The sequence below is a fragment of the Acomys minous genome (genome assembly GCF_964271855.1).
Source record: "Acomys minous genome assembly, chromosome: 16".
NCBI classification, from domain to species: Eukaryota; Metazoa; Chordata; class Mammalia; order Rodentia; family Muridae; genus Acomys; species Acomys minous.
The window spans coordinates 80099225-80124218 of record NC_140498.1 but is presented as its reverse complement, the minus strand read 5'-3'; the positions used below and the strand labels follow the sequence as shown (position 1 = coordinate 80124218).

The window sequence follows — 24994 nt, the reverse complement described above, 5'->3', positions numbered from 1 at the left end:
ATGGGAATGCTCAGCGTGATTCCAACATATCAAGGTTTGTCTCATGGGGTATTCTTGTTCCATGGTCTTGGGAAGAATGTGTGTTCTACCAGTGTCAGGCTTAGCTAGTTCAAGGTGACACCCAAGTCCCCTGTTTTGGCCTAGATCTTTCTTCTATTTGCTCTGCCCAGTATTTGTAGTGAGGCATTGACGTCACTTGGTCTGTTCCCATTTCTCCCCCTTTGCTTTCTTTCGAATTAAGTGGGTATTTTCCTGTGAAGCACTTTAATTCTCTTAATGAGTTTTCACTGTATTTTTCTGGGTTGTTTTCCTAGTGGTTGCCCCCGTGCTTACTGTATGCATTTCAGCATATTAAAATCTATTTTATGTTCTTACTAAATTACAGTGCGACACGGAAGCGTTGCTTTTAAGTGGTTCTATTACTTTATTCCTCTTTCTGCCGTTATTGCTACACATATCACATCTGTGTGGGGGAGGGCCACGAGCTATACTATTACTTTATCAACCTCACCTTTCTAAAAGAAGCCGAGAAAGGAGACGGGGTGATGTATATCTGCAGGGTTTGTCCTATTAGCCATTGGACGCACCATGTCCGTCCTCTGCGTTTGTCCCTGTGAGTCGGAATTGCCATCTGGCCTTGTCACCATGCTCCCACACAGCTTTGTCACTTCTCCTTCCCCGGTGTGCCTCTGAAGCTTATTACATTTCTATTTGTTATGGGCCTAATAATGCAGCTCTATAAATGTCATTTGATATTATTGCTTTTTAACTCAATTGAGAGAGAGAGAGAGAGGAAAAAAAAAGGAGGATGCTCAACTCTACCATTGCTTATAATTTCATTATTTATTGGTGGTGTGTGTGTGGAGGTCTGGGTTTCTATGTGTGTCTATGCATCTGTGTGTGTACATCAGTATGTGTGTGGGGCGTGTCTCCGCGTGTGACTGTTTCTGTATGTGTGCACACATGTCTTTGTGCCTGCACTGGTGTATATGCCTGTCGCACCCTTAGCTCTCATCCTGAAGTACTGTCTTCCCTTTCTATGTTTGGCGAAGCAGGCCTTCTTCTAACCACACACTGTCAGTTGTTTATCCAGCAATGTCTGTCTCACCTTCATTTACGAGGTGCTGGTGCCGAATTCTGATGCTTTTCGTAGGGGCACTCGGTGTCCCCTCGTTGCTTCTGTCTCCGCTGTTGGCCCTGAAGTCCTGTTCTTTATCCCGTCAGGTCCTGGACCGTAAGGGCTGCTTTTCTCCCACGTTATTCAGCATTTTCACTTCCTTTCAGCCTTTGCACTCAGTCGTGTCCAGGCTGCCTCCCTCCTGTGCCTTCTGGCATTTTCCCTGGTCCTTATCAACTGTTGAAGCAGTCTTCAGACACCTGCTTTGCTCCGCTTTCCTCTCTGACACTCTCTGGTGCCTGCCAGAAGTCTAATGGTGTCTGAGTTTCTCCAGGGACTCTGCTGGCTCCTACTTCCTCTGATCTTCACGGAGCGGAGCATAGCCTGCACGGTGTTTGAGTCCCATCCCTGCTCCCCCCCCCCCCCCCCCCGCCCGCCTTGATTCTTCCTCCTGCTGCTTGGCCCCTGCTGGCTCCTCTTAGTGAAGTTTTTATTTCAATGATTATAATTTTTCAGTTCCAGAGTGCCCATTTGATCCCCGTTTTCTCCTTTAAAAAAAATCCCATCTGCAGACTGATACACTCCGCTGGTGGCTTTAGTTAGTTCATTCAGTGTCTTCAATGACATTGACCCCTCCCAGGTAGTTTTCTCAGCTCCTTTTCTTTTGTGTGGGCCACACGTTCTGCCATCTTGTATGACTTAGAAAGTTGGCTGAGGATTTTGATGTTTTGGATGACATAGTTCAGAGCTCTGAGCCTTCTTCCTCCCGTGGCTACCTGTCCACCCGGCTCACTGTTCTGTCACCTGGACTGCTTGAAGCTGGCCCTGGGATGACACTTCCTATCAGAGAATCAGAGTGCAGGGACAGGGTGAGGACAGCACTCACCTGGGGTCCTGTTGCTTGTCTCTGGGCTCTGGGAAGGGACAGTGGCCTCTGATCTGCAAAGTTGTCAGCTGAGGTAGGACCCAGGGGGCTGCCACACCTGTGTAGATAGACATGCTGAGGGTTGGGATTGAAGGCTAGAAGGCAGCACACGTGTCAACAGCTGGTAGAATGGAGCTTTCCACTGCAGAGCTGAGGACTAGGGATTTTGGCTCTGTGACCCCCCAGGAATACTCTTACAGGCATTGGCTGGGGGTATGGGAACGGCTGAGCCTCACTGGGGTCACCAGCCAGTAAGCAGGTAAACTATACAAGTGTCCCTGGCCTCCCTACTCTTAGGATGACTTCATGAATGTTCCTGAATTCATTTATCTCTGTCTGCTGCTCACACTTAGGGAAGTTTACAGGGACTTGGAAAGTTTCAAAAATTGGATCCTTATCACCATCCGTAGTCTCACTGGGCCATGGTGTCTCGTGCTTATCCTGCTTTTGGCGTGCTGGCTGTTTTGACCCTTGCCCATTCCAAGGAGTCCCAACCAGCACAGCAGATCCGCTTCCTGCAAGTGTCGTGCTGAGGATCGGGCACCCACCATTTTCGCAATTGTTGTAAAACATGGGCCAGGCATCAAAAGACCTGCTGCTCACTTCCGCCTTCCTTCAAATAGGTTTAATTTTCTCAGCCCTCATTATGCAAACAGCAGATTAACTGTGTTTACCGCGTGTGCTCTGAGTTGGCAAATGCCATTTATTTGAGGCTGGAGTGGAGGCGTTGACACTTGACACTTTCCTAGGGATTCCCTGGGGACACTAGAGCTGGGGATGTGGGTAGGCAGCTACCTCCAACTGCTGCAAGCCATGCAGCTGGGACCCACGGTCCCCATGGATCCTTCCGGCTCACTGCTCAGGGGAGGTGATCACACGGGGGCTTTTGTAAATGTGTGACAGAGCCAAGGCTGGGTCTCTCCACTGCTCGCCAACCCTTCAGTGAGGCTGATTCAGGTGTGACCCGCTCCTTCCGTCTACCTGATTGCCCAAGTCGGAGGAGAGATCCTTTCTATGACGTCTGACTTCTGTTAGGAAAGATCTAGAAATTGACACGGGTGGCTATGTGCAGCTTTTACTAGTTTCTTCATGAGATGTAGTCATTTTGCTAGAGGGGAGCAGGTGATCAGGACTGAGAGAGTGTGGGATATGACAGGGGTGTGAGTGGGTGTGTGAGTGGACTGTGAGTGAGTGTGTGTGAGTGTGTGATGGGTATGTGGACTGTGAGTGTGTGAGTGTGTGGATGAGTGAGTATTCGATGAGTGTGTGAATGAAGGCATGAGTTCTCGTGTGGTGGGTGTGTGAATGGATTGTGAGTGTGTGATGGCCTTATGTGTGTGTGATGGATGTATAAGTGTGTGTGTGTGTGTGTGTGTGTGTGTGTGTGTGAGATAAAGGGTATGTGATGGATATGTGAGTGAGTGTGAGTGGGTGTGAAATGAGTATGTGAATGAGTGTGTGATGTGTGTGGGAGTGAATGTGAGTGGGTGTGTGATGGGTGTATGAGTGTGTGTGTATGTGTGTGTGTGTGTGTGTGTGTGTGTGTGTGTGATAATCCACTCTCTCCAACCTTAAGGAATATTTTACTTGATCTGCTAGTATTGAAGAAAAATGAGCTATTTGCCAATATTAAAACACTGAGGGACATTACCTACAACGGCAAAGTCCCTTTGAAAAAGGAAGAGGCCGGGCATCCTGCTTCCCAATGTGGCAGGGATCGCGTTTTCTCGTGTCCACATGCGTGGTCCTCTCAGAACTCGGTCTGCAGCCCCGATAAAAGCTCTCTACAAATAGAGCGCCAGGCGGCTCTGACCCCCGCAGCCTCCATCCATCTTCCCATCAGCCTGCCCTTAATTAATTTCGTCAGGAGCCCGTGAACTGTGTCCTTCATCTTGCCAGGGCAGTGTTGGCTTCCGGCCTGAGAATGGTTGGTCTGCAGGCGGCAGGGCTTTTAACCCCCCAGCCCCTAATGGAGAAGAAGCCGGAGCTGACACAGGAGACCCCGCTGCAGGCAGAGACCACGGGAAACACTGCCTTTTCCCCTTGGGTGTCTCCCTGCTAGTGCTTCAGCCTGCATGTAATCATAATGGAAGCTTCTAGAAATCTAATGCTGTTTCGAAGCTGAGGTAGGGAGGAGGCGTGGAGACAGTTACAGGTTTGTTGGCAGAAGTGAGGGAACCGGGTTGTGTCCCAGCGGAGATGAGGGACTGTGGTGCCTGCAATTTGATGCAGCTGACTGGAGTTTGATTACCAGCTCAGCGTGGAGAGATGCAGTGAGGTTTATTGTTTCTATTGAACTTGGGTGTCTTCTGTGAAGTCCCTAATCGCCTAGGGGAGACCCCACTGAAGTGTGTTCCAGGCCCGCCTTTCCTCTTCATTTTTATTTTCGAGGAAGCCAGCTCAGCCTCTGGGTGATGGTGGGGGTTTAGTCAGGGTCGGCTAGGCAGTGCTGCAGTAATAAGGAGCTTCCTACCTTCGGTCGGATTTCGATGCTGTTCTAGTTATGATTACAGTTTCTGCGGCTGAAACACCATGATCAAAAAGCAACTTGAAGAGGAAAGTTGTTTTGTTCACACCCCAACCCCCAGTTCCATATAACAGTTCACCATTAAAAGCAGTGAGGGCAGGAACTCAAGCAGGGCAGGAACCCAGAGGCAGGAGCTGATGCAGAGGCTAAGGAGGGGTGCTACTTACTGGCTTACTCCCCATGGCTTGCTCAGCCTGTTTTCTTATAGAAAGAAGCCAGGACCACCAGCCCAGGGATGGCACCACGCACAATGGGGCTGGGCCCTCCCCTGTGTCAATTGCTAATTAGAAAATTCCCCACAGCCAGATCTTATGAAGGCATTTTCTCATCGGAGGCTCCCCTCCTCTCTGATGACTCCAGCTTGGGTCAAGATGGCATAAAACTAGCCAGGACAAATGACACCAAGCAATGACTGCATGTTTGGAAGACCTGTCCACCATGGAACAGTGTCAGTGAGAGGTTAAGGGCCCAGAGAGCCCAGAGTGGAGAGGTCACCACCTGGAGCCAGCGCTGGCAATTCAGGTCCAAGCCCATAAGAAGCACACAGCACTTATGCCAGCCACTCAGAACAAAGTCTCAAGAGCCTCCGTGGTTCAGACCGTACACTTGCCACAGGTGGAAGAACAGCAAACACGGGAAGGTGGCCTCAGCGACTTCCAGGAGAGATGCCCAAGGCCTCTGTTGGTTCTGGCAAGCACCCCACAGCAGTAGTTTCCCAAATAAGTCTGCCCCCCCGCCCCCCCAGGATCTTAGGAAGCCAAAGCTATAGGACAGCAACAGGCTGGTCCCTCTCCAAAAGATCACCGTGTCCTTAGGTGGAATGCATCTTGACCCAGAGAGAATATATGAAAGCTGACAGGGCCAGAAGGACCCCAGATAGCCCACAGGAGAGTGACACAGTTTGCTGGGGTTTGGGGAAGACAGTTTCAGGGGAGACATCGGTGGGTATAGGTGGGGAATCTGAGTATCCAGGATGCTGGTTCTGGCAGGGCTCAGCATCACCCACTGAGGGCTTTGTGGTCCTTGCAATAGCCCCATGTGAGCACTGTGGCAGTCTCCATTTCATAAACAAGATCATGGAGGCCCAGAGAGGTTCAACCAGCACCCTGAAGCTGCACAGCAGGTCTGGTGTGTGGGATGGGTGGGGGGCTTTCCATCTCTCTGCTCCTCACTGTCTTCCGAAAAGTCTCTCCACCCTCTTGCTGTCCCATCTGCTCATCAGTCATTATGCAATGACATAAAGTCACAACCTGGGACCGGCCCTCACTTCCATCATCCAAAGGGTTGGAGGCAGTGTTGCCATCTTGGGCGGACCGTGAGAGCTTGACATAAGAGATGTGCCTTCCAGAACTTGGGGGCTCCGTGTCACCACATACCTTAGTGTCTTCTTGATGTTGGAAGGGAACAGAGGGTCTTTGATAATATCCCCACCAGTCACCATGAAGAAGCAGCTGTCCTAATACAGTGGCATTTGCACGGAGGCTGAGGGTGACCCGGGTCCACGGCAAGGGTTGTTTTCTGTGCTGACCATCTGCCTCCGGAGACTCCCTGATGTCCTGTGCACTTGGATTTAAACTGGTCCTTGCTTCAGAGGCAAGGACCCGTGGGAAACTTCTTAAAAAGATGGCACTAGACCCCCAAACCACAATCCTGATAAGGGAACTGGGGGCATGAGGCATCTATAGGGGGCGCTAGAGAGCTGTATGGTGAAACTGGACTGCTCTCTCAGACAGGCCAGTGGAAGCTGAGAAATAATTTCCTCTAGAACAGTGGTCCTCAGCCTTCCTACCGCTGCAACTTTTTGATACAGTTCCCCAAGTTGTGGTGACCCTCCCCCCACCATAAGATTATTTTGTTGCTACTTCGCAACTGTAATTTTGCTACTGTCACAAATCGTTATATAAATGTCTGACATGCAGGATTATCTGCTGTGCCACCCCTGTAAGAGGGTTGATTGACCTCCAAAGGGGTCACAACCCCCAGGTTGAGACCCATGGCTCTAAAGTCCTATGTCTTGAGCATCCTCCTTGGAGAGATCTTGTGGTAGAGTATGGAGCCAGTTCTTTTGGCTCTTTGCCCTCTGTGGAGGAGACAAAGGGTGTCAGATCCCGTACAAGATTTCAAGTGGCCAGAAGCATTTGCAGAATGTTGGGGGACGGGGGGGGGGGAGGGGGAAGCACAGCCATGCTTCCAGAGTAAGACCCTCATGCCACAGCTGAGGTAGGGAACACCGAGCAGCTTCCTCCTTGTGGAGACTCACATCTGAATATATATATATATATATATATATATATATATATATATATACATTCTCTGAACTTTTAAAGTGCAGGGAGCGGTCAGTTCGCTCTGGGCTGCTTGGCTCTCAGAGCAGTTTGACCCCGAGTTCTTTCTTGGCAGGGAGATGGAATGCTATGGGAATTGCTGGCCTAAATGTTTTTCTAGTTTGTTCTTAGACCTCTCTTCCACTACTTCTCCAGAAGTCTGACTTGTAAAACAAATCCAGCTTAGGCACAAAGGGAACTTAGTGGCCCATATAGCCAAAAAGGTCCGTGGTGGTGGAATTCGGGTCTTGATCCGCGGGCTTCCACAACACTATTTTTTCTTTCTTTCTTTTTTTTCTTTTTTGATGTCCTCACTGGCAATGCCCTGAGCTTTCTTTAACTCCTCATGGTGCCAAAGTGGCTGCACAAGCCCCACCTCTCCCTCCAACATCCCTACCCTCTAGGCAACCCTGTGGGGAGAGAGCTATTTTTTTCCTCCAGCAGGGTAAGTCCCTGCTGGGGTCTTATTGGTTCATCCAGGTCACATGTCCGTCTTTGAATCAATTGCTGTGGCTAAGGGGGACTGATGGTCCACTGAGCCAGTCATGGGTCATATGCCAAGAAGGAGCCAGCCTCCGGGCCTAGAGACGTGGAACAGAGTGGCTGGCTGGAGAGTTATGGACCCAAACACTTGTTGACATGGGAATTGCACATTTGATTGTCTAGTGGACCTGGCCCTAGACTGTCCCCTTCTCCTGGGGCTGTAGACTGACTGACTCTCTTAGGGAGCCAACCTGTGGAGAGTGGGGTGTTCAGCAGAGGTCTGGGTCTCCGCCTACTGAATGTCCAGGACACACATCCCTGTTAACACACATACACAAAATGTCCTCTACCACTCGCACATGCTTCTTGTGGGTCAACTTGACCTAGCTAGGAACCATGGCCTAAGCAAGACAGCCAGCTTCCCCTCTCGTCACCTTGGGTCAGCCTGCCCTAAGCCCTGGGCTATGGCTGACCCCTAGGCTCCTATGTAGAACCAAAAGAAGGTTCTGTGTGAGTGCGAGCATGTGTGAGGTCCTGTGCCTAACAATATGCTGTGCCCAGTGCTCAGCCGTAGTCCCCAGTGCATATGCCAGCCATGAGCCGAGCACACCCATTTGTGGGCAGAAGGGGATGAGAGCACATCATGTGACATTTCTCCCCAGGGTGCCCTCTCCTCATCTGCATCATCTCTGTGTCCTCCTCGATGGACAGCTATGGGACAAGTGACAGGTAAGTGACCCTGCATCCCCTGAGTATGCCTGGTGATCAGCAGGCCTCCTGTAGGGAAAGGCACTGGAAGGTGTCCCACAGTGTTGATCTAAGATGCTCACATTTACTTGAGTTGCAGAGTGGGCATCAGCTGGCTCCCTCAGGCCTGGGCAGCGGGAGCTAGAACAGTCCCATTATGCTCTTAGAACCAGCAATGTAAACTGGGTGGTGGTGGCAGTGCACGTAAGAGGCAGAGGCAGAGGCAGAGGCAGAGGCAGAGGCAGGCAGATCTTTAAGTTTGAGGCCAGCTTGGTCAGGATAGTGAGTTCCAGGACAGCCAGGGCTACATAGAGAAACCCTGTCTGGAAAACAAAACAAAACAAACCAACCAGCTAACCAACCAAACAACAACAACCACAAAAAACCCAAATGAACAAAAAAGGAACCATAATGTGGGTATTATAATATTCCATGTTTTTTCTTTTTTACATCTATTTATTCAGTGTGTGTGTGTGTGTGTGTACATGTGCTTGTATGTACATGTGTATGCACATGTGCACACATGCCATGGTACCCATGTGGAGGTCAGAAGACAGTTCCCTCCTTCTACCTCAGGTCCTGGGGCTCTAACTCAGGCCATTAGGAGGCCTGGCAGCGAGGGATTTTACCCACAGATCCTTCTGATGGGAATTTTTAAATCCATGTGCTTCTCCAAGATGCATGGCTCTTGTCACCCGTGAAGCCCATGTGTGTGGCCTTCAGGCCTTTCTTGGGTGTTCAGCGATTGTGCAGCATCCAACTGAAGGAATATGAGAGTACGCAAATGAACATGGTCTGGAGTGCATAGGCAGAGATGGGTCTTACAGTCTTTGCTTGGCTGGGAGGCCTGGGCTACACTTTGTTATTGTTATTGTTTTGTTTTTAGAGACAGGATTTCTCTGCTTTATCCCTGGCTGTCCTGGACTCCCTTTATAGACCAGGCTGGCCTCGAACTCACAGCGATCCTCCTGCCTCTGCCTCCAGAGTACTGGGATTACAGGTGTGTGCCATCACGCCCAGCTCTGGGCCCCACTCTTCGCTGCTGTCCCTGTGGGCCCCAGTAGTGTCATAAGGAAAGAGTGTAAGTGTCCAGGATCGGAAGGATGACACTCTTGGATTCCACCCCAGCTCTGGGAGAACATGGAACCCTGTGGGGGATCTGGCTATCTCCCCTGAGTTAGGGGCCATGTCTCTGAGAGTAGGTGGACTCTCACATCCTAGTCACTCTACCCCAGCATGTTAGAGCGATTCCTGGGATGCACTGGGCGATTTACTCATGCTAGGATTGCATGGGGGTGTAGTGAGAAGCGGGCTCAGGGAAGATGGACAGGTAGCCAACCAGCTCCCTAAGCCCCACTCGAGGCTCCTTCCTGGCCAGAGTTTGACATGTTACGCAAAGACTCAAAGCTGGTTTCTGGTGTGGCTTTTTCTCTATTCTGGTAACAAAGTGGGAATCCACTCTTGGCTTTGGCTGGAGTCATCAGAGATGGCTGACCCGGACATCAATTCTGGGAAATTCTCTCCAAGGAAGAGACCCATATGCTCATCATAGGAGTGACTTCAGGATGAAGAGTGGGCATCATAGCATCACCTAGAGCTAAAGGATTCTTTCTCTCGTCTGGGGCCCTGCCATTGTTATGGCTTCGGGGTGGGGGCACCTCTGCAGAGGGTAGACAAGGCTGCTTAAGCAACGCTCTTTTCTTTACAGCTGCTGGTTGTCACTGGGGAGTGGTGCCATTTGGGCCTTTGTGGGCCCTGCTCTGCTGGTCATTGTGGTAAGTCCCCCTCCCACTTTGTGGGCAGTTAAGCAGATCAGGGGAGGGCTGTTTAGACTGTACTGGGCTTCCTAGAGATGTACCCCAAGATACTACAACATCATTTTTATCCTTACTGTTCTCCCTGCTCCCTGTCCCAGGTGTGTGTGTGTGTGTGTGTGTGTGTGTGTGTGTGTGTCTAAAACTCTGAGCCTTGGCTACCGATAGCCTCAGGGAGGCCCTGAGTTTGGAGTAACCCCAATAAGCCCCCAGTGTACCTCCACTGAATTCTTAGAGCGTCCCAATACTCCAACGCTGGCATGTTAGTGGGACTCCTGTGAACCTCACAGGTAAGTGAAGATTCATCTGGTGAAGATAAGTGACAGAGGGGACAGTCAGGGGCATAGATACAGGTATCAGCCACACAGCTCCAAGTGGGGCACCTGCCCATGGCTGAGGAACTCCTTGTCTTCCCCATGGCTATTCTGTATGGCAGGTGCCCCAAGATTAGTAAGCAGCCAGACCCATACAGAATTCTTGTAACCATAGCTACATCCTCCCACTGACCTCAGTGCCTGTGTGCTGACTGATGCTTATGGCTGCAGTGATGTGGAGTTCACAGAGCAAACTTGGTGTAGTCATAGGGTCTAGGACATTCACACATACACACACACACACACACACACACACACACACACACACACACACACACACACACCCTGGGCAGGGCTTCTTGTCCGGACTGAGTCATAACTGAAGTTCTGGGGGTCCTACCCTTGGCAGGTTCTTCACTGGGCTCAGGGGAGCATTGTTGACCAATCCCAAAGGAAACCCCTTCAGTAGGCTGGTTGCTACCCCTAAGATGGGGTGCCCCAACCCCACCTTGACAGCAGGGAGAAAACTGTCCTCACATCTCAAGTGATGTCAGACTTCACATCTCACCGGATAAAGGATAGGGTGACCTCTGGGAAGTTTTGGGCCACATCTGACAGCCACTTTATCTATACACACACTTCAAAAAGATCATAGCCCCGCCTCTCCCCTCTCCTTTTCTCAACTATGAATCTGTGTGACTACCCCCCCATTCGGTGGCACTGGTTGAGGCAGGACCCTGGTAGTCAATTTACGAAGGAAGCCTAGAGCGATGCCAAATGGCTAATTATTCTTTATAGAAATTCCTCTGATGCCCTCATACTAATGGGCACAACGGCACCTTCTTGGCTGAGGGTTTACAGAGGGCAGAGAGTGACCTGTTGTTGCCGTGACTTTTGGGTGTGGAGAACAGGCACTGTCACTATGCATGTGGCTCCTGCTATACACACAAACAATGTAGTTAAGATGCTTCTGTTGAGCTCGCTGCTGCATTTCCCACTGGACACTCTGCTTTGCGGGGCGCATAGGCCCCAGGGACCCGGAAGTAATTTCCTCTGTTCTTGGTTGGGGTACAGTAGGGGTGGGGAACCACGCCAGCTTTGAAGTCACTAGCTGAGTTGGGCCCTGGCTTAGGGTTGGTCCAGGATCCATGTTTACAGGTGAGTCCCCTGTATCGGTGGCTCCCAGGACACCACTGCTATCCTAGGCAAACATGCATAGCCTCCTAGGAAAAGGAGCCTCAAAGGAACTGGAAGCTGTGACCCAGCAGAGAGGGTCACAGGATCTGGACAGGGGCCCGTTTAGTGTTGGAATCACCTCCAAGGAGAGTTGTAAGGTCTAGACTAGGGGTGAGGTGGAGCCAAGCTCCCTCCAGGGATGCCTGTCTGCAGAGAGCTCTGGGTACCACAGGTTTTCTTCCCATTAGCAGCTCTCAGTGTAGAGACGACACCACATGGAGTGCTATGAAGTGTTCCATGCCAGAGCTGGGCTGTGCCCAGACCTACAGGAGAGTCCAATGCTATTACAAATTGTTTTCAGGGTGTACCATCAGCACAAAGGCATTGGGGCAACAGGACCAAGAAGGGAAGTGATTGTGTTGAAGGTCTGGTCTCTTCTCTTTCGTCAATACACAGACCCTCTGGATCTTTTGGGCCAGGAAGAGCCCCTGTGTGTAGATGCTCTTTGTGTGCCTCTAGCTAGAGGCAGCCGGGAGATGAAGCTACTGGGACCACATCATTTTATCCCCAGCATTCAGAAACCTAACCCCTTTGTGTGTGCCAGGCTCATGAAGCCCTGGGTGTGATTCCCAGGGATTGTGCTACCTAAAGTACACTGCTCCCTTCCCAGGGTGTCAGCCATTCTTTTTTTTTTTTTTTTTTTTTTTTTGAGACTGATTTTCTCTATGTTATCTTAGCTGTCCCGGACTATCTCTGTAGACCAGGCTGGCCTCAAACTCACAGTAATCTGCCTGCCTCTGCCTCCCGAGTGCTGGAATTAAAGGCTTGCGCCACCACGCCCGGCTGGTGTCAGCCATTCTTAACCTCAGGGACGGAAGTCCATGGCTACACCCACTGTGTGATGCTTAAAGCTTCCCCTGTCACCTTCCCCTGCAGGGGCTTAGAGGTCACAGCCTATAAAATCTCCCAGCATGCTCTAATAATGGCTAACATTGGGTCATCGGGTATAGCAGAAGCTGAGAGGGAGGTGTGAGCACTCTCTAAGACAGTGATTCTCAAACTATAGGTCCCAGCCCCTCGGAGGTCAAATGACCCTTTCACGGGGGTGGGGGGGATGTTGGGGGGGTAGGGGGGTGGGGGGTGGGGGGAGCTAAGACCATCAGAAAACACAGATGTTTACATCAATGATTCATAACAGTTGCAAAATCACAGTCCTGAAGTAGCAACAAAAATAATTTTATGGCCGGGTGTTGCCACCACATGAGGAACTGTGTTAAAGGGCCACAGCATTAGGAAGGTTGAGAACTGCAGCTCTAATGGCTCCTGTGGCAAAGGGCAGGCTTGGCCTAAAGGAGCAGATGTGACCATGCCTAGCCTGAGGTCAGGTTCTGGGGCACAGCCCCTGATTTACTACGTGTCTGCAGCTGCTCAGGCTGCAGTGCTCAGACATTCTTCTGCAGACACTGCGGCCTTCTGAGGCGAAAGTATTTACTACTCAGCCCTTGGCAAAAAAAAAAAAAAAGTTGGCCAATCCCAGTCTCAAGGTATGCTGTAACCTGTCCTGCTGGCTGCCAGGCCTTAGGCTGGGTGCTGAGGTAGAGACAGGGTGACATTCTGTGTGCCCCACCACCTCAGATGATGGAGGGGTTTGTACCTTCCTGAGCCACGCTCTCAGTCACCCTGAGTTTCCCGCCTCACTTCCAGATAAAGGAAGCAAGTTTTGGATGTCAAGCTCGGCCTGACCCCATTTGTGTAAAAGCTCTCTGTGGGCACTTATTCTCCTGCAAGTGGGAAATGGATGAGAAAATGTGGCTTGGGTACTCCCGAATGGCGGCTTCCTGAGGGACGGTGCGGGATGGACGGCCCTTGCTTAGCCTTGATCTGCATCTTAAAGCACTCCATGAGGCCAGCACAGTTTTAAAGAGTTACTCTTACTAGTTTTCATTTTGTGTGTTGTGTTTCTTTGTGTAAATTTATGCACCCGAGTGTAAGTGTAGGTGCCCAAGGAGGCTAAAGGCGTTGGATTCCCTGGAGCTGGAGTTACAGGTAGTTATGAGGTACCCGATGCAGAGGCAGGGAACCGACCTCAGGCTCTTTGCAAGAGCGCCTCCCAAGTCCAGTGTTTGGAGGACATGTTTCTCCGTATAGCCCTGGCTGTCCTGAAACACACTACACTGGCTGCAAACTCAAGAGGTCCACGTGCCTCTGCCTCCCGAGTGCTGGGATTAAAAGCTTGTGCGACCGTGCCCAGCTGGCTTACAAAATTTTCAAGTAAAGCCATTTTAGAAAGTGGGATGTGTGTGTCAGAACATGTGACTTCCCCTTCTGTGCTAGTGAGGGCTGGCCTGGTGATGCAGGAAGAGGCTGTGGGCAGTAACAGGCCCCTGCGGGCTTCCTGGGCTTCCTTGAGCTAAAAGAGAAGAGCAGAAAAGTCAGCATCAGGACCCGCCATCCAACTTGATGTAACCGTATCCAATGGACCAGCAGGTCCCCGGGGCTTCATCAGCTTAAGATCTTGCAAGAAAGCACCATAGGCTAGGGGCTTGAATGAAGGACATTATTCTTTTATCGCCCTGGAAGCCACCGGAAGCCAGGCATCCGAAACCAAAGGCTCAGCGGGTCAGTTCCCCTGGTCCCCTATCTCTTTGGCCATCTGTGTGGGACCACAGCTCTGCATGGTTACAGTCCATACACATGATCTCAGCTTAGTGCATCACCTCAGCACGCAGTGGTGTTATGAGGGTTATGCAATGAAAGCTTGCTCACAAGGGAAAGCAGGCCAGCCAGCCCAAACAGCCTGGACACCGCTGGCCCCAAGCAAGATGAGAGAGTTCAGGAAGAGAAGGGATACTACAGCCTTTGCCCCCACAGTGGCTTGGTCTGTGCCTGTCCCAACCAGGAAAGGAGGGCAACGCCCCCAGGCCTGAGAAAGAGAAGAGACCCTGGTGTACTCAAAATCCTTGTCTTCCCCAAGAAGCCAGGTATAGACACATGAATATGTAGATGCAGATGCAAAGCTACAGGCTATAGATCCACGAGGCTATACACAGAGCTTTAGGTACCTAGACCCGTGCTACCCAGAGCTATAGGCCCATAGATTCACAGATCCACAAGGCTATAGGCCCGTAGATCCACAGAGCCACAGAGCTCTAAGTCCATACATACCTAGATACACAGAACTACAGGCATAGAGCCACAAATACAGGCACAGAGCTACAGGCCCATGGATTCATAGTTACACACACAGAGCTACAGGCCCATGGATTCACAGTTACAGACACAGAGTTACAGGCACATAGATTCCCCAGATATATAGAGCTACAGTCACATAGATCCATGGCTGCACAGAGGTGCAGCTACAGAGATACATCATAGACAGAGCAACAGGCCAGGAGATCCATATTTATATATCATGTGTGTGCAGATGTGGAAAATTTTCTCCTTGTAAAACACCTGTGCACATTCCCATGTTTCCCTCCCATAAGTTCCTAGATGACCCTAAGTTGACAGTAGAGCCTGGGCCAACCCCAGAGGCCCCACCTACCATTTCTACTTCCTCCTCTAGAAGTCCCCACGACTTTTTCCTGCATCATCCTGGCCTGTGCTGGCCTTTATGTCTGGCCGCCTGAAGTTGCAGCCCTATTCTTCTCTTCCCAAACGCAGCTTGGAATTGTCTCTTTGATGTTTGCCCCTAGTAGCTTGCCCCCATCCTGCAAATTGATGCCAAGTCCCCGATGGTTTCCTCACCCACCTTTCCCAACCAAAACAGGCCTTTCCAGTCCCACCAGGACGTGGGCCCCAGTGAACAGAGTGGAGCCGAGGGGCCAGGCCCGCTCCGCTTGGTCTTTCTGTGAACTTGTAGATTTTGTGGTTTGTAAGCCCCTGGCTCCTGCCTCACTGCACAGATTCAGGATCGTGTTCTCCCGCTGCCGCTGCCTACAGGGTGGTCCCGGCTCAGCAACAGATGCAAAACCACAGAGACTTAGATAAAAGTCGCTACAGATACGGTGGACCAGGTCCTAGGCCTCCAAATGAAACCAGACAATACCAAAGCTGTGTCAAGGGCAAAAATACACCCCGCTCCCTGGCAACACACAAACCTATAAAAAGAGAAATGGTGGCAAGTTGGGACAGATGACAATATGAGCAGCTTTGCTGCTGCTGGGACACTGTGTGTTTCTTGGCTAGATCAGTCAAAATAAATCCCGAAGCGATTGCCTGTCACATTTTCTTGTTTGTGGAACACTCCACGACAAGTTGATTGCCCTGTCGGTATCCTGGCTGAGGAATCCTGGAACTACAGGGCTAAATCTCTGGTCTTTGATCTGAGGAGGTCTGGGATGGAATCACCTTTTGCAGTGTCTATGCTCATGTCAGGAACAGGGCAGTGTGACCTCTGACCTCACACAAGGTATCTGAATCGCTCCCACAGGCAGCATCCCACTGGCCCTTCCCCCGGCCCATCTCTATCCCTGAGTTGTTAGAACCTAGCCTAGTTAAAAAAAAAATCTTTGTGACCCCTCCAAGGACACTGTGGACATGCTCACTGAAAACGAATTTAAAGTAATTTCCCTTTTCATTTTTAATTGCTCCAAATTAAAAGGTAGTTAGGCGATTTGAGTTTTCAAATTTGTAACAGGCATGGTTGAGAGAAAAGAATCTTAGGAATATATGAAAAAAATCTGAATCAATGGACAATCTTTGTCCACAGCTACTATTCTGTCCCTCGGTGTCAATTCTCCCCAAGGGAGTAGCAGGCTTCATACTAGCTTCCCCGATCAGACTGGATACCTCCAGCTGCATGGTCACCCCAAGAGCGTCTCCTCCAGGGGACACAGGGCCTCGGGATTTGAGAGAGGAAGAAGGACCATTGCTGTGCCCTAGGTACGACCTACAGAACCACAGGGTCCACATCTCTCGCCCACTGGCGCATAACCGATTTGCTTCTAATCATCAGCCAACAGCTTTTGCAGGTGTGCGAGGTAGCTAAGCCATAAATTCCCAAAGTGAAAGGGGCAGGCTGGCAGCGTGCCAGCGGGAGAGTGGCTCACTCTACCCACCCACCCCCAAAATCCTGGGGACTGCAAGGTTTGTGTTGTTAAAAAAAAACCCCAGTACTCTGGAAATGAACCAAAGGCATACAAATGAAAAAGCATTTATTATTATTTTTTCCCCTAAAGAAAATCTACTGAATTTTGGGAGGTCCATAAGGGTCTGTAACATTGTGACCTAGAGCTGCTCCATCTCCACTCTCCGTCTGTGACAGAGGGGGTGCTCTGTAGAATATGGGGCACACAGCTTAGGGCTCTCAGATGTGGCCATGGTCTGAGGTGACACCCCCACCCGTTGAATCGGTCACCCCACATAGTTTGTTCTGCTTCTTGTCACTGTCCAAGCCAGCGGCCCATCGCTCCCACTGCCTCTTGCCCCTTGCAGCTTTCTTTCTGTTGTTAGGAAGGCTGGAGGGCAGCCGAATTACTGGACACTGCGTGACACTGTGCTAGCTGGCTACGCATTAACCTCTCCCATCATCCCCGACCTTGGGAGACTCTGTTGTTACCCAGGGCAACAAGGCACAGAGGGAAAGTGACGGTTAAGCCTTTGTTCGCATCTGACGGCGGCATAAACGAGAGTCTAGACAGGGCAGGCGAAGTACCCACAGTGCCTCGTTTTCCTGGGAACCGTGTAGCACAGACCCAGAATTGTCTCAGCTGAAAACCTTTAACAAAAGGCTCCGCATGACTGATGGGAGCTGGGAGGAGGCAGAGGGAGAAGGCTGGAGTGGAAAAGTACCAGCTGGAACTAGAGAGGGGAAAAGCATCTCAAGTCCCCCCCAAAATCAGGCATTCTATGCAGGGGAGGGGTGTCCATTAGGCATTCTATGAAGGGGGAGCCGTGTCTCAGAACGGCTTGGGACTCAGCCGCCTAGGCTGCTGATGCAGGCATGTTGCCGCAAGCTGTGGGGTCTTGACTGCAGGCTTCTCTGGCATTGCCAGCTCTGGCTGTGTATAAGGCTAGGTGGGCTAGCAGCCTCCCTGTGAGGCCTGACGGGAAAGCCCCTGTCAGTTCTAAGGTCACAAGCCTGTCGCTGGCCTGGTGATAATCTTGAAGATTTTAACATTTAAGGGAATAGCCCTGGCCACAGCACTGCTCTCACAACCCACTGGGGGCCCCCTCAAGCAGAAAGAGACTAGGGGGTCATTCCCCCTGCTAAGCCCAATTTGCCCCCTTAATATTTAGGATCCAGGAGAGCTGCTAGGTAAAGGATTACCTGGGCTGGAGCCTGAGAAGCCTGAGTGCTGGCTTAGCATGGGAGCCAAGGTCTCCATCCAGAGCACAAACAGTACTGGGCACAGCTGACATCCCTTACTGCTACGACTCTCAAACATCACACACAGGTGTGGGGGTGTGAGAGCCAGCTGCTGTAAGAGGACTGGACACATGGGGACCATCCCCTCTTTTCCTGGCTAGTTTGTACCAGCCAATCCTCCTTACTCAGCGGGGAGCAGAGATTCCCAGGATCCATAGGGAATGTCCGGGGTGGCGGTGGTGTTGTCAAACGAAGTGAGTAAGTGCAACACGAGCTTTGAGCTGGTTCATCTAACCCCAGTGCTCACACTCACTCTTCCTGCTGTGAACTTGTAGGATGAGAGAGGAGTCCCTGCCTTGTCTCTCTCAGCAGCATAGATGGGCAGGCTTAAGGGGCATCTGTTTCCCTCAAAGCCTGGAGACTACGCTTGAATTTGTCCCAGCTGTGTTCCCCGCTGGCCAGCCGAGGAACAGCTACAGTGGGGGCAGATTCCTGTATCCTGTGGGTAAGCCTGGCCCCTCACGGCTTACCCTCAGTCTCTCTCCTCCCTTGCAGGTCAACATCGTTATCCTGGTTGCCGTGACAAGGGTCATTTCTCATATCAGCACCGACAACTACAAGATACATGGGGACCCTGGTGCCTTCAAGTGAGTTGACCCCAACTGTCCACATCCCACTGTGCTGCCCAGCAGGGGGCGGGGGTGGGGGGGTAGCTCTCGAAGGCTTCAGGAAGGACAGATAATGGTGCTTCTCAGGGCAAGCCCCATTCAGTCTTCAGCTAATTCCACATCCTCGGAGCCTACACGGCAAGCCTTTCGTTTGGGTCCTTAGTCCATTACGTACTCCCAATGATGCCATCTGAGGTCACAAAGCAGCCTCGGAGGCCATGTGAAGGTGCTTCCTGGGACCTCTCCAACCAGAATCAGAGACATCCGGAGGGAAGGGAAATAAACACTCCATATAGGAAGATCTGACTTCTAGTTCGTGCAGCAACGGGCCCCTCTGCCCTTCACTACTTTTTCAGTGGAAAGGGGGCAACAGGATCCTCCTCATGGGGTTCTGTGTGAGGGAGCATCCTAGCAAGCAGAACATTCCACACACTCTGGGCTGCCACCAAGGGAGAAAGGGTGTCTTTGGAAATACCCCACCCTCCATGGGACTGACATGCCACTTGGGGCTGCCTGGGTCCCTGGTGTTGATCTACTGGGTCCTGCCAATGGCAAATGGATGTGGCAGGAGGAGACACAGCAACCTGTCCTGAGCCTATAAGATGCCCCATCCATGGAGATACGGATTCCTGGACTCAGTTTCCATACTGTGCCTCCCCCCTCTGTGTGGGCTTCATGACCAAATCCACACTGCCCTCCGAGAGGCAGAACGGCGGTGGCCAAAGCCCTCTTCGAAAGGGTCTCTTCCTTCCTGGACAGCAGAGTAGGAGGGGACTATGGTGACAAGACCCTGGCCTTGTGCCTAATGGAGTGCGACTCACGTGAGTGTCATGGACTCAAAATTCAGAGTTCCTCTTGACCATAGAGGAAGGATTAAGGATTAAGGCTGGGGAACCCCTCACAGGTGCCTTGGGAGCTCTTGCAGAAGCAGCCGGGATGTCAGGCTGCTGCCGTCCTGTATGGGACTTTAAAAATAGTGTGTGGAGCAAAAACTATGAGCAGGCTACAGCAACTCAGTGAGATAATTATTCTAAACACTGTCAATTAACTTGACAAGTGAAAGAAGTTCTCTTGGGCTTTTTCTGTCCCTGGAACCTTCTAGGCCGTGCCTGAATGAAGAAGTAAGTCCATAGGGGTCAGGGGCATTTTTTTCATCTTCATGAGAGGTGGGGGAGCCTAGGTCTGTCTGCTTCCCACTGTGGCCTGACTGTGAGGGGGCCTGTTCTCCCTCACCTTACTCTCAGACCTATGGCCTTCAGCGGCTAAGGTCACCAGTCTGTTCCCAGCTCTCATACCCAGCCCAGGTTTTTGCTCCTATCTTAGCCTGGCATCTGCAGTATCAAGGCTGCCACTGTGCCCACGACATTTGTGTTCACATTACCACCTTCTACCCATCGCTACTCCCAGAGCCCAGCCAGGAGGCGCCTCTCTCTGCAGAAGTGCCCAGCCAGGTGTGGTGGCGCACGCCTTTAATCCCAACATTTGGGAAGCAGAGGCAGGTGGATCACTGTGAGTTCGAGGCCAGCCTGGTCTACAAAGCAAGTCCTACACAGAGAGACACTGTCTTGAAAAGCCAAACAAAACAAAAACAAAAACAAAACCCAACCAACTAACCAACCAACAACAACCAACCAAACAAACAAAACAGAAGTGACACCAAACGCTGTCCCTGTCTGAGCTCTTTGGGGGCTTCAGACATAAACGTGCCATGAGATAGCAAGTTGGTGTCAGCAGACCACCATGGAAGACAGGGTCTGCTATTCCCCTCAAGTGTCCACAGACAACCCGGTCTCTTTCCCCCACGGAGCCATTTTTTCTCACAGCCGACCTGGCACCCTATGGTTCTCATGGTCTGGTTTTCCTGCCCACTGCCAACATAAATGTCACGGCTTCTGTTCCAGGTTGACAGCCAAGGCTGTTGCTGTACTGCTGCCCATCCTGGGAACCTCATGGGTGTTTGGGGTGCTTGCTGTCAGTGACCGGGCCCTGGTCTTCCAATACATGTTTGCTGTACTCAACTCCTTGCAGGTAAGAAGAACCTGTAGGCCAATAGGTAGGCAACACTGTCAGCTCCCATCATCCCTGGCAGGTGGGAACACCAAGGCCCAGTTAGGACAGAGTCTGGTGTCCTCTGCTTGGAAGCTGGGGTGATGGTTAGGGTCTTTGCCCCTTCCTGAATTGAGCCATCTCAAAATCCCCCTTCACTGGCCCTGTGGGCCTGAGGTTCCAGGTCACAGCAAGCTCCCCACAGTGAGCTGTGCACATGCCACCCTCAGGCTTGTGTGATGGAGGGACTTGATGTCACTGTGTGGCTCTGATGTTGTCTCTCCCTTTCCTTCCCAGGGCCTCTTCATCTTCCTCTTCCACTGTCTCCTGAACTCAGAGGTATGTCCAGTCCGTCCCCTGACAGCTCCAAGTAGCTCTCCACTTCCACAAGGGCACAGGGAGAAGGGTGGCGTTGTCTAGGGGACATCTCTTGTCAGAACCTGCTTAGGGAGGGCTGACTGTGATGTGGATATTGGTATCAACTTTGATGTCCTACCCTTATATTGGGTGCTTGGGGCTCATATCACAGTAAGTCTCTAGAACAGTGGTTCTCAACCTATGGGTTGTGACCCCCTTGGGAGTCAAATGAGCCCTTCACAGAGGTCCCCTAAGGCCATCAGAAGACACATATATTTATGATATGATTCATAATCATAGCAAAATTGCAGGTATGATGTAGCAGTGAGAATATTTTTTAAACATTTCTTTCTTTTTATTTTATGTGCATAGGTGTTTGTTTTGCCTGTGTGAGGGTGTCAGAGCATGGAGTTACATATGGGTGTGAGCTGCCCTGTGGGTGCTGGGAATTGAACCTGGGTCCTCTGGAAGAGCAGTCAGTGCTCTTAACCGCTAAGCCATCTCTAGCCCTGCGATGAGAATAATTTTATAGTTGGGGGTCACCACAACATGAGGAACTGTATTAAAGGGTCACAGCATTAGGAAGGTTGAGAACCAGTGGTCTAGAGACTGTTGTCAATGACCCCTGAGAGTTTGCTCTGTCAACTCCTGGTGTTCCCTCTAAGGCTCTTCCTTCTGCCTTTGAAGGTGAGAGCGGCCTTCAAGCACAAGACCAAGGTCTGGTCTCTCACGAGCAGCTCTGCCCGTACCATGAACACGAAGCCCTGCAGTTCAGACACCGTGAGTACAACGTGACATGTCTTCCTGAGTCCCTTCCCTTTGCTTCACTAAACCAGTTCCAGATGTTCCAAATGTCCCCTCACCATCCTCAGGGCTCTGGTTAGTATGGCTGTTATGAGGACCAGCAATCTCGGCCATCAACATGGCGCTAAGCATGCTTCTCAGGTGGACATAGCCTCTGCTTAATGGAGGACACACGCTGCTACAAGCCATTGTTTAAACAGAGCCCGCTTGCCTCCCTCTTCTTCAGGCTCCTGGAAGGGCCGAGCTCGCAATGTGGCCCATTTATCCCCCATCTATTAACCATTTTCTCTAGAGCAGGGGTTCACAACATCCCTATTGCAGGGAACTTTTAATACACTTCCCCATGTTGTGGCAACCTCCCCAACCATAAAATAATTTTCATTGTTACTTCATAACTGTAATTTTGTAAATATCTGATATACAAGATATCTAATTGGAGACCCTCAAAAGGGTCGCGGCCCACAGGTTGAGAACCACTGCTCTAGTACTTCTTTCCTGGATGACACTAAGTGTCATTGACTCATGGTCAAACTCCCACCTCAGCCATTTGCCTAATGACCATTGTCTGTCCTCTTCATGGGAATTAACAGCCCGTGAGAGCAAAGACGAAGCCTGATTGGTGATGAGCAAAGACCCTGGGCTTCATGAGGTAGGGAACTGCACAGGGCTCTCTGGTCTGGACTCGTTGGGTGTTCAGAGCCTTGTATCTCAGCAGTGGGGCCCCGGGTCCTCACATGGCCCCAGGTCCAAGATCTTCAACACTCACATGGAATGAGTTCTACCTCACGGAGCTGTCCTCACACCTCACTTTGTGTTTTGTAGGTCAACGGGACCCGGCCAGGCACGACATCTACAAAGTTAAGCCCGTGGGACAAGAGCAGCCATTCTACCCACCGTGTGGACCTATCTGCTGTGTGAACAGAGAGGCTGCCATTCAAAACAAGTGCCTTCCTTGAAGCAGAGAAAAAAAAAAGTGTACACCCTGCCTCCATCATGGGCCCCTCTCCTCTTTGCGGCCTCGGCCTGGGATAATGGCCCCTACCTAAGACTGTGCAAAATGCCCTGCCTAGCACTGCAAGTTGACTCAGGGTGGTGTGGTCACTGATGGTGTGGCCCTCCGTCCCTGGTGTGGTAGGCACTTCTGTTATCTGTGGACATCAGAGCTCAATGTAGCCCATAGTGACACTAAGTGTGAACCTCCCCCATTACTGTGTGCCATACTGGCAAGCCTGTGATAAATGAGATGTAAGGATGCAGCTATGGGAGGTCATAGCCTCAGTCTTGATGAAGACCCCGAGTCCTGGGTGGTCCTCAAGGTCCTATGGCTGACCAGAGGGTCAACAGAGGTAGCCGAATTAATGGGGGCGGGGAATGAGGCCAGCACCAATTGGAATGCACATCTTCATGTAAGGGGACACTAATTGAGCCACCACATACTCTAGCTGGACGGTCAGTTCTGGGGTCCATGCCGTTGCCTGTCTGGACTCACCCACTCACTTGTGTGTGGAGCTCTGCAAAGACAGCCTAAAGGAGCCACTGCCTAGGAACTGACTGGGTCGTCAATTCCCTGCAAGCTGGACCTAAAATCAGCCTTAGAATGCCTTTTTAAAACATGAATCTCTCTACTGTCCACTGCCTCCTCCAGGGCTGAGCGTCCATGATGGGTATCCCCCTGCACCTGCATCTCCTGGTTTTTCTGGGCCATAGCTACCCCTAGGGTCTGCTTTTTCATCCCTTAGACACGCCACCTCTGTGTAAGAGCCAATGAGGCCCCAGACAGTCAGATGTGCCTCGTGTCCCTCACACACCAGAGCAGCCACACTGAGGAGGCTGATTTCTTCCCATTAGTGACCACACCAAGTCCCCACTGATGGGCAGCGTGGCCACTGCAGCATGAATGACCGGAATCAGACTCAGCCCCAGGAAGTGCAGTCACTGTGACAACTGCATGTGGGCAAGGTCCTCATGTTTGTGGGGACCACAGAGATTTATGGAGCAGGCTTTGAAGGGCCAGCTAGTGTGACAGGAACCTAAGCATCTGTGACATGTACAGCTGAGATGGCCAGTCAGGCCATGATACTGGAAAACCCTCACTTCCCAAGATACCCCTGAGTATCCTTTCTTATCCACATTTACTTGGCTTGAGAATACGTTCCCACTCAGTTCTATTGGTCTTTTTGGCTTATTTTTTTCTTCTTCTCTTTTCTCCACTTTAATGAAATAGAGCCAGGGCCTGGCACAGCTAGGCAAGCACTCCACACTGAGCCACACACCCCAGCCCCTAAGTGACAGCCCCCTGCACCCATCTCTTCCAGAAGCTGTAAGGCTATAGGACCAGACTTTGCTCCGTCCAAGCCAGGACTTAAATCAACCACCCCAAGGGGCCCCTATGACTTACCCTCCTGCAGCCCCTTTGGCCAATGCAGGCTTGAGGCCGTGTTGAGGCTCTGTGTTCGGTGACAAGTCCCATCTACAGAATGTGTGTGTGTGTGTAGTCACTGTTCAGCATCTCACCATCCCTCAAAGCAGACACCAGTGACCTAGGGTCCGACCTGCCCTCCTGAGCTCCTCCCAATAGTGAGAACACTGTATCGCTCCCACGCATGGCTGGGCTTCCACTAAGGCAAAGGCAGGCCAGGACTGTCTTCATTCCCAACGGGAGTCTCAGTTTCTGGCTTTTTGTAACACTCGCTCTTATGTAGCTGATATATCAAGAAAAAGTCAAGAGGAAAACCTGTCTCGGCTTCCCATCTCCAGCGAGTGAAAGCGCGCGGTTTATTTATAGGCTACCTACTTTGGCTTCCGCCATCGTTTATTATCTGTGTGTAATTTGGACCCCACATAAATTAGGAAGAATGGTTGTGTGTGAGTAGTTTACAGCGGAGGGAACATGATGGGTTGCTGCTATCGTGAAGACATGTTGTGATTTTGATGAAATAAACCCGTGATGTCCTTAACTAGAGTGTCGGGCTTCGCAATCTGTGGTCGGTGGCACCCGAACAGGACGGCGTCACAAAAGTTTCAGCGCCTACTGTATACATAGTATATTCCAGCCCAGGGGTCTGTATGGCAGGGGTGGGTGTGAGCACTCGGGGCAATCAGCAGGCTTGGGAAGGAAAGGGACAACTGCCTGGCTTGGGTCCTCTTCGGCTGTTTGCGCAATAGGCAGTCCTTCCAAATGCATTTCCTCACTGGCAGCGGGATGTTGCTTCTTTAGTCCGCTAAAATTAGCCCTTGGTGAAAAGTGGTGTTTGGGTTAATAACTGAAGGTTTGGGTGATGTGTAGCCTATCGGATGTTTGATTCTACCAGCCTTGCTTGACTGTAGGCCCTGCCTGCTGAACTGTAGTCACTCATTAGTCAACGGGCTGTAAGTTACAGCC

At 51.1% G+C, this 24994-nt stretch overlaps 1 protein-coding gene across 2 annotated transcripts in view; it reads left to right on the top strand.

Moving 5' to 3' along the window:
* The window catches only part of ADGRD1 (adhesion G protein-coupled receptor D1), a 116699-nt gene extending 92130 nt beyond the window's left edge, over nucleotides 1–24569 (top strand). For both annotated transcript variants that reach the window (XM_084761995.1, XM_084761994.1), the window contains 7 exons: nucleotides 8039–8105; nucleotides 9832–9898; nucleotides 18293–18384; nucleotides 20307–20433; nucleotides 20749–20790; nucleotides 21496–21588; nucleotides 22435–24569. In XM_084761995.1, the coding sequence (XP_084618121.1) occupies nucleotides 8039–8105; nucleotides 9832–9898; nucleotides 18293–18384; nucleotides 20307–20433; nucleotides 20749–20790; nucleotides 21496–21588; nucleotides 22435–22530 (584 nt within the window). In that variant the 3' untranslated portion in view covers nucleotides 22531–24569. The remainder of the gene's footprint in view (nucleotides 1–8038; nucleotides 8106–9831; nucleotides 9899–18292; nucleotides 18385–20306; nucleotides 20434–20748; nucleotides 20791–21495; nucleotides 21589–22434) is intronic.
* The last annotated feature ends 425 nt before the right edge of the window (nucleotides 24570–24994 follow it).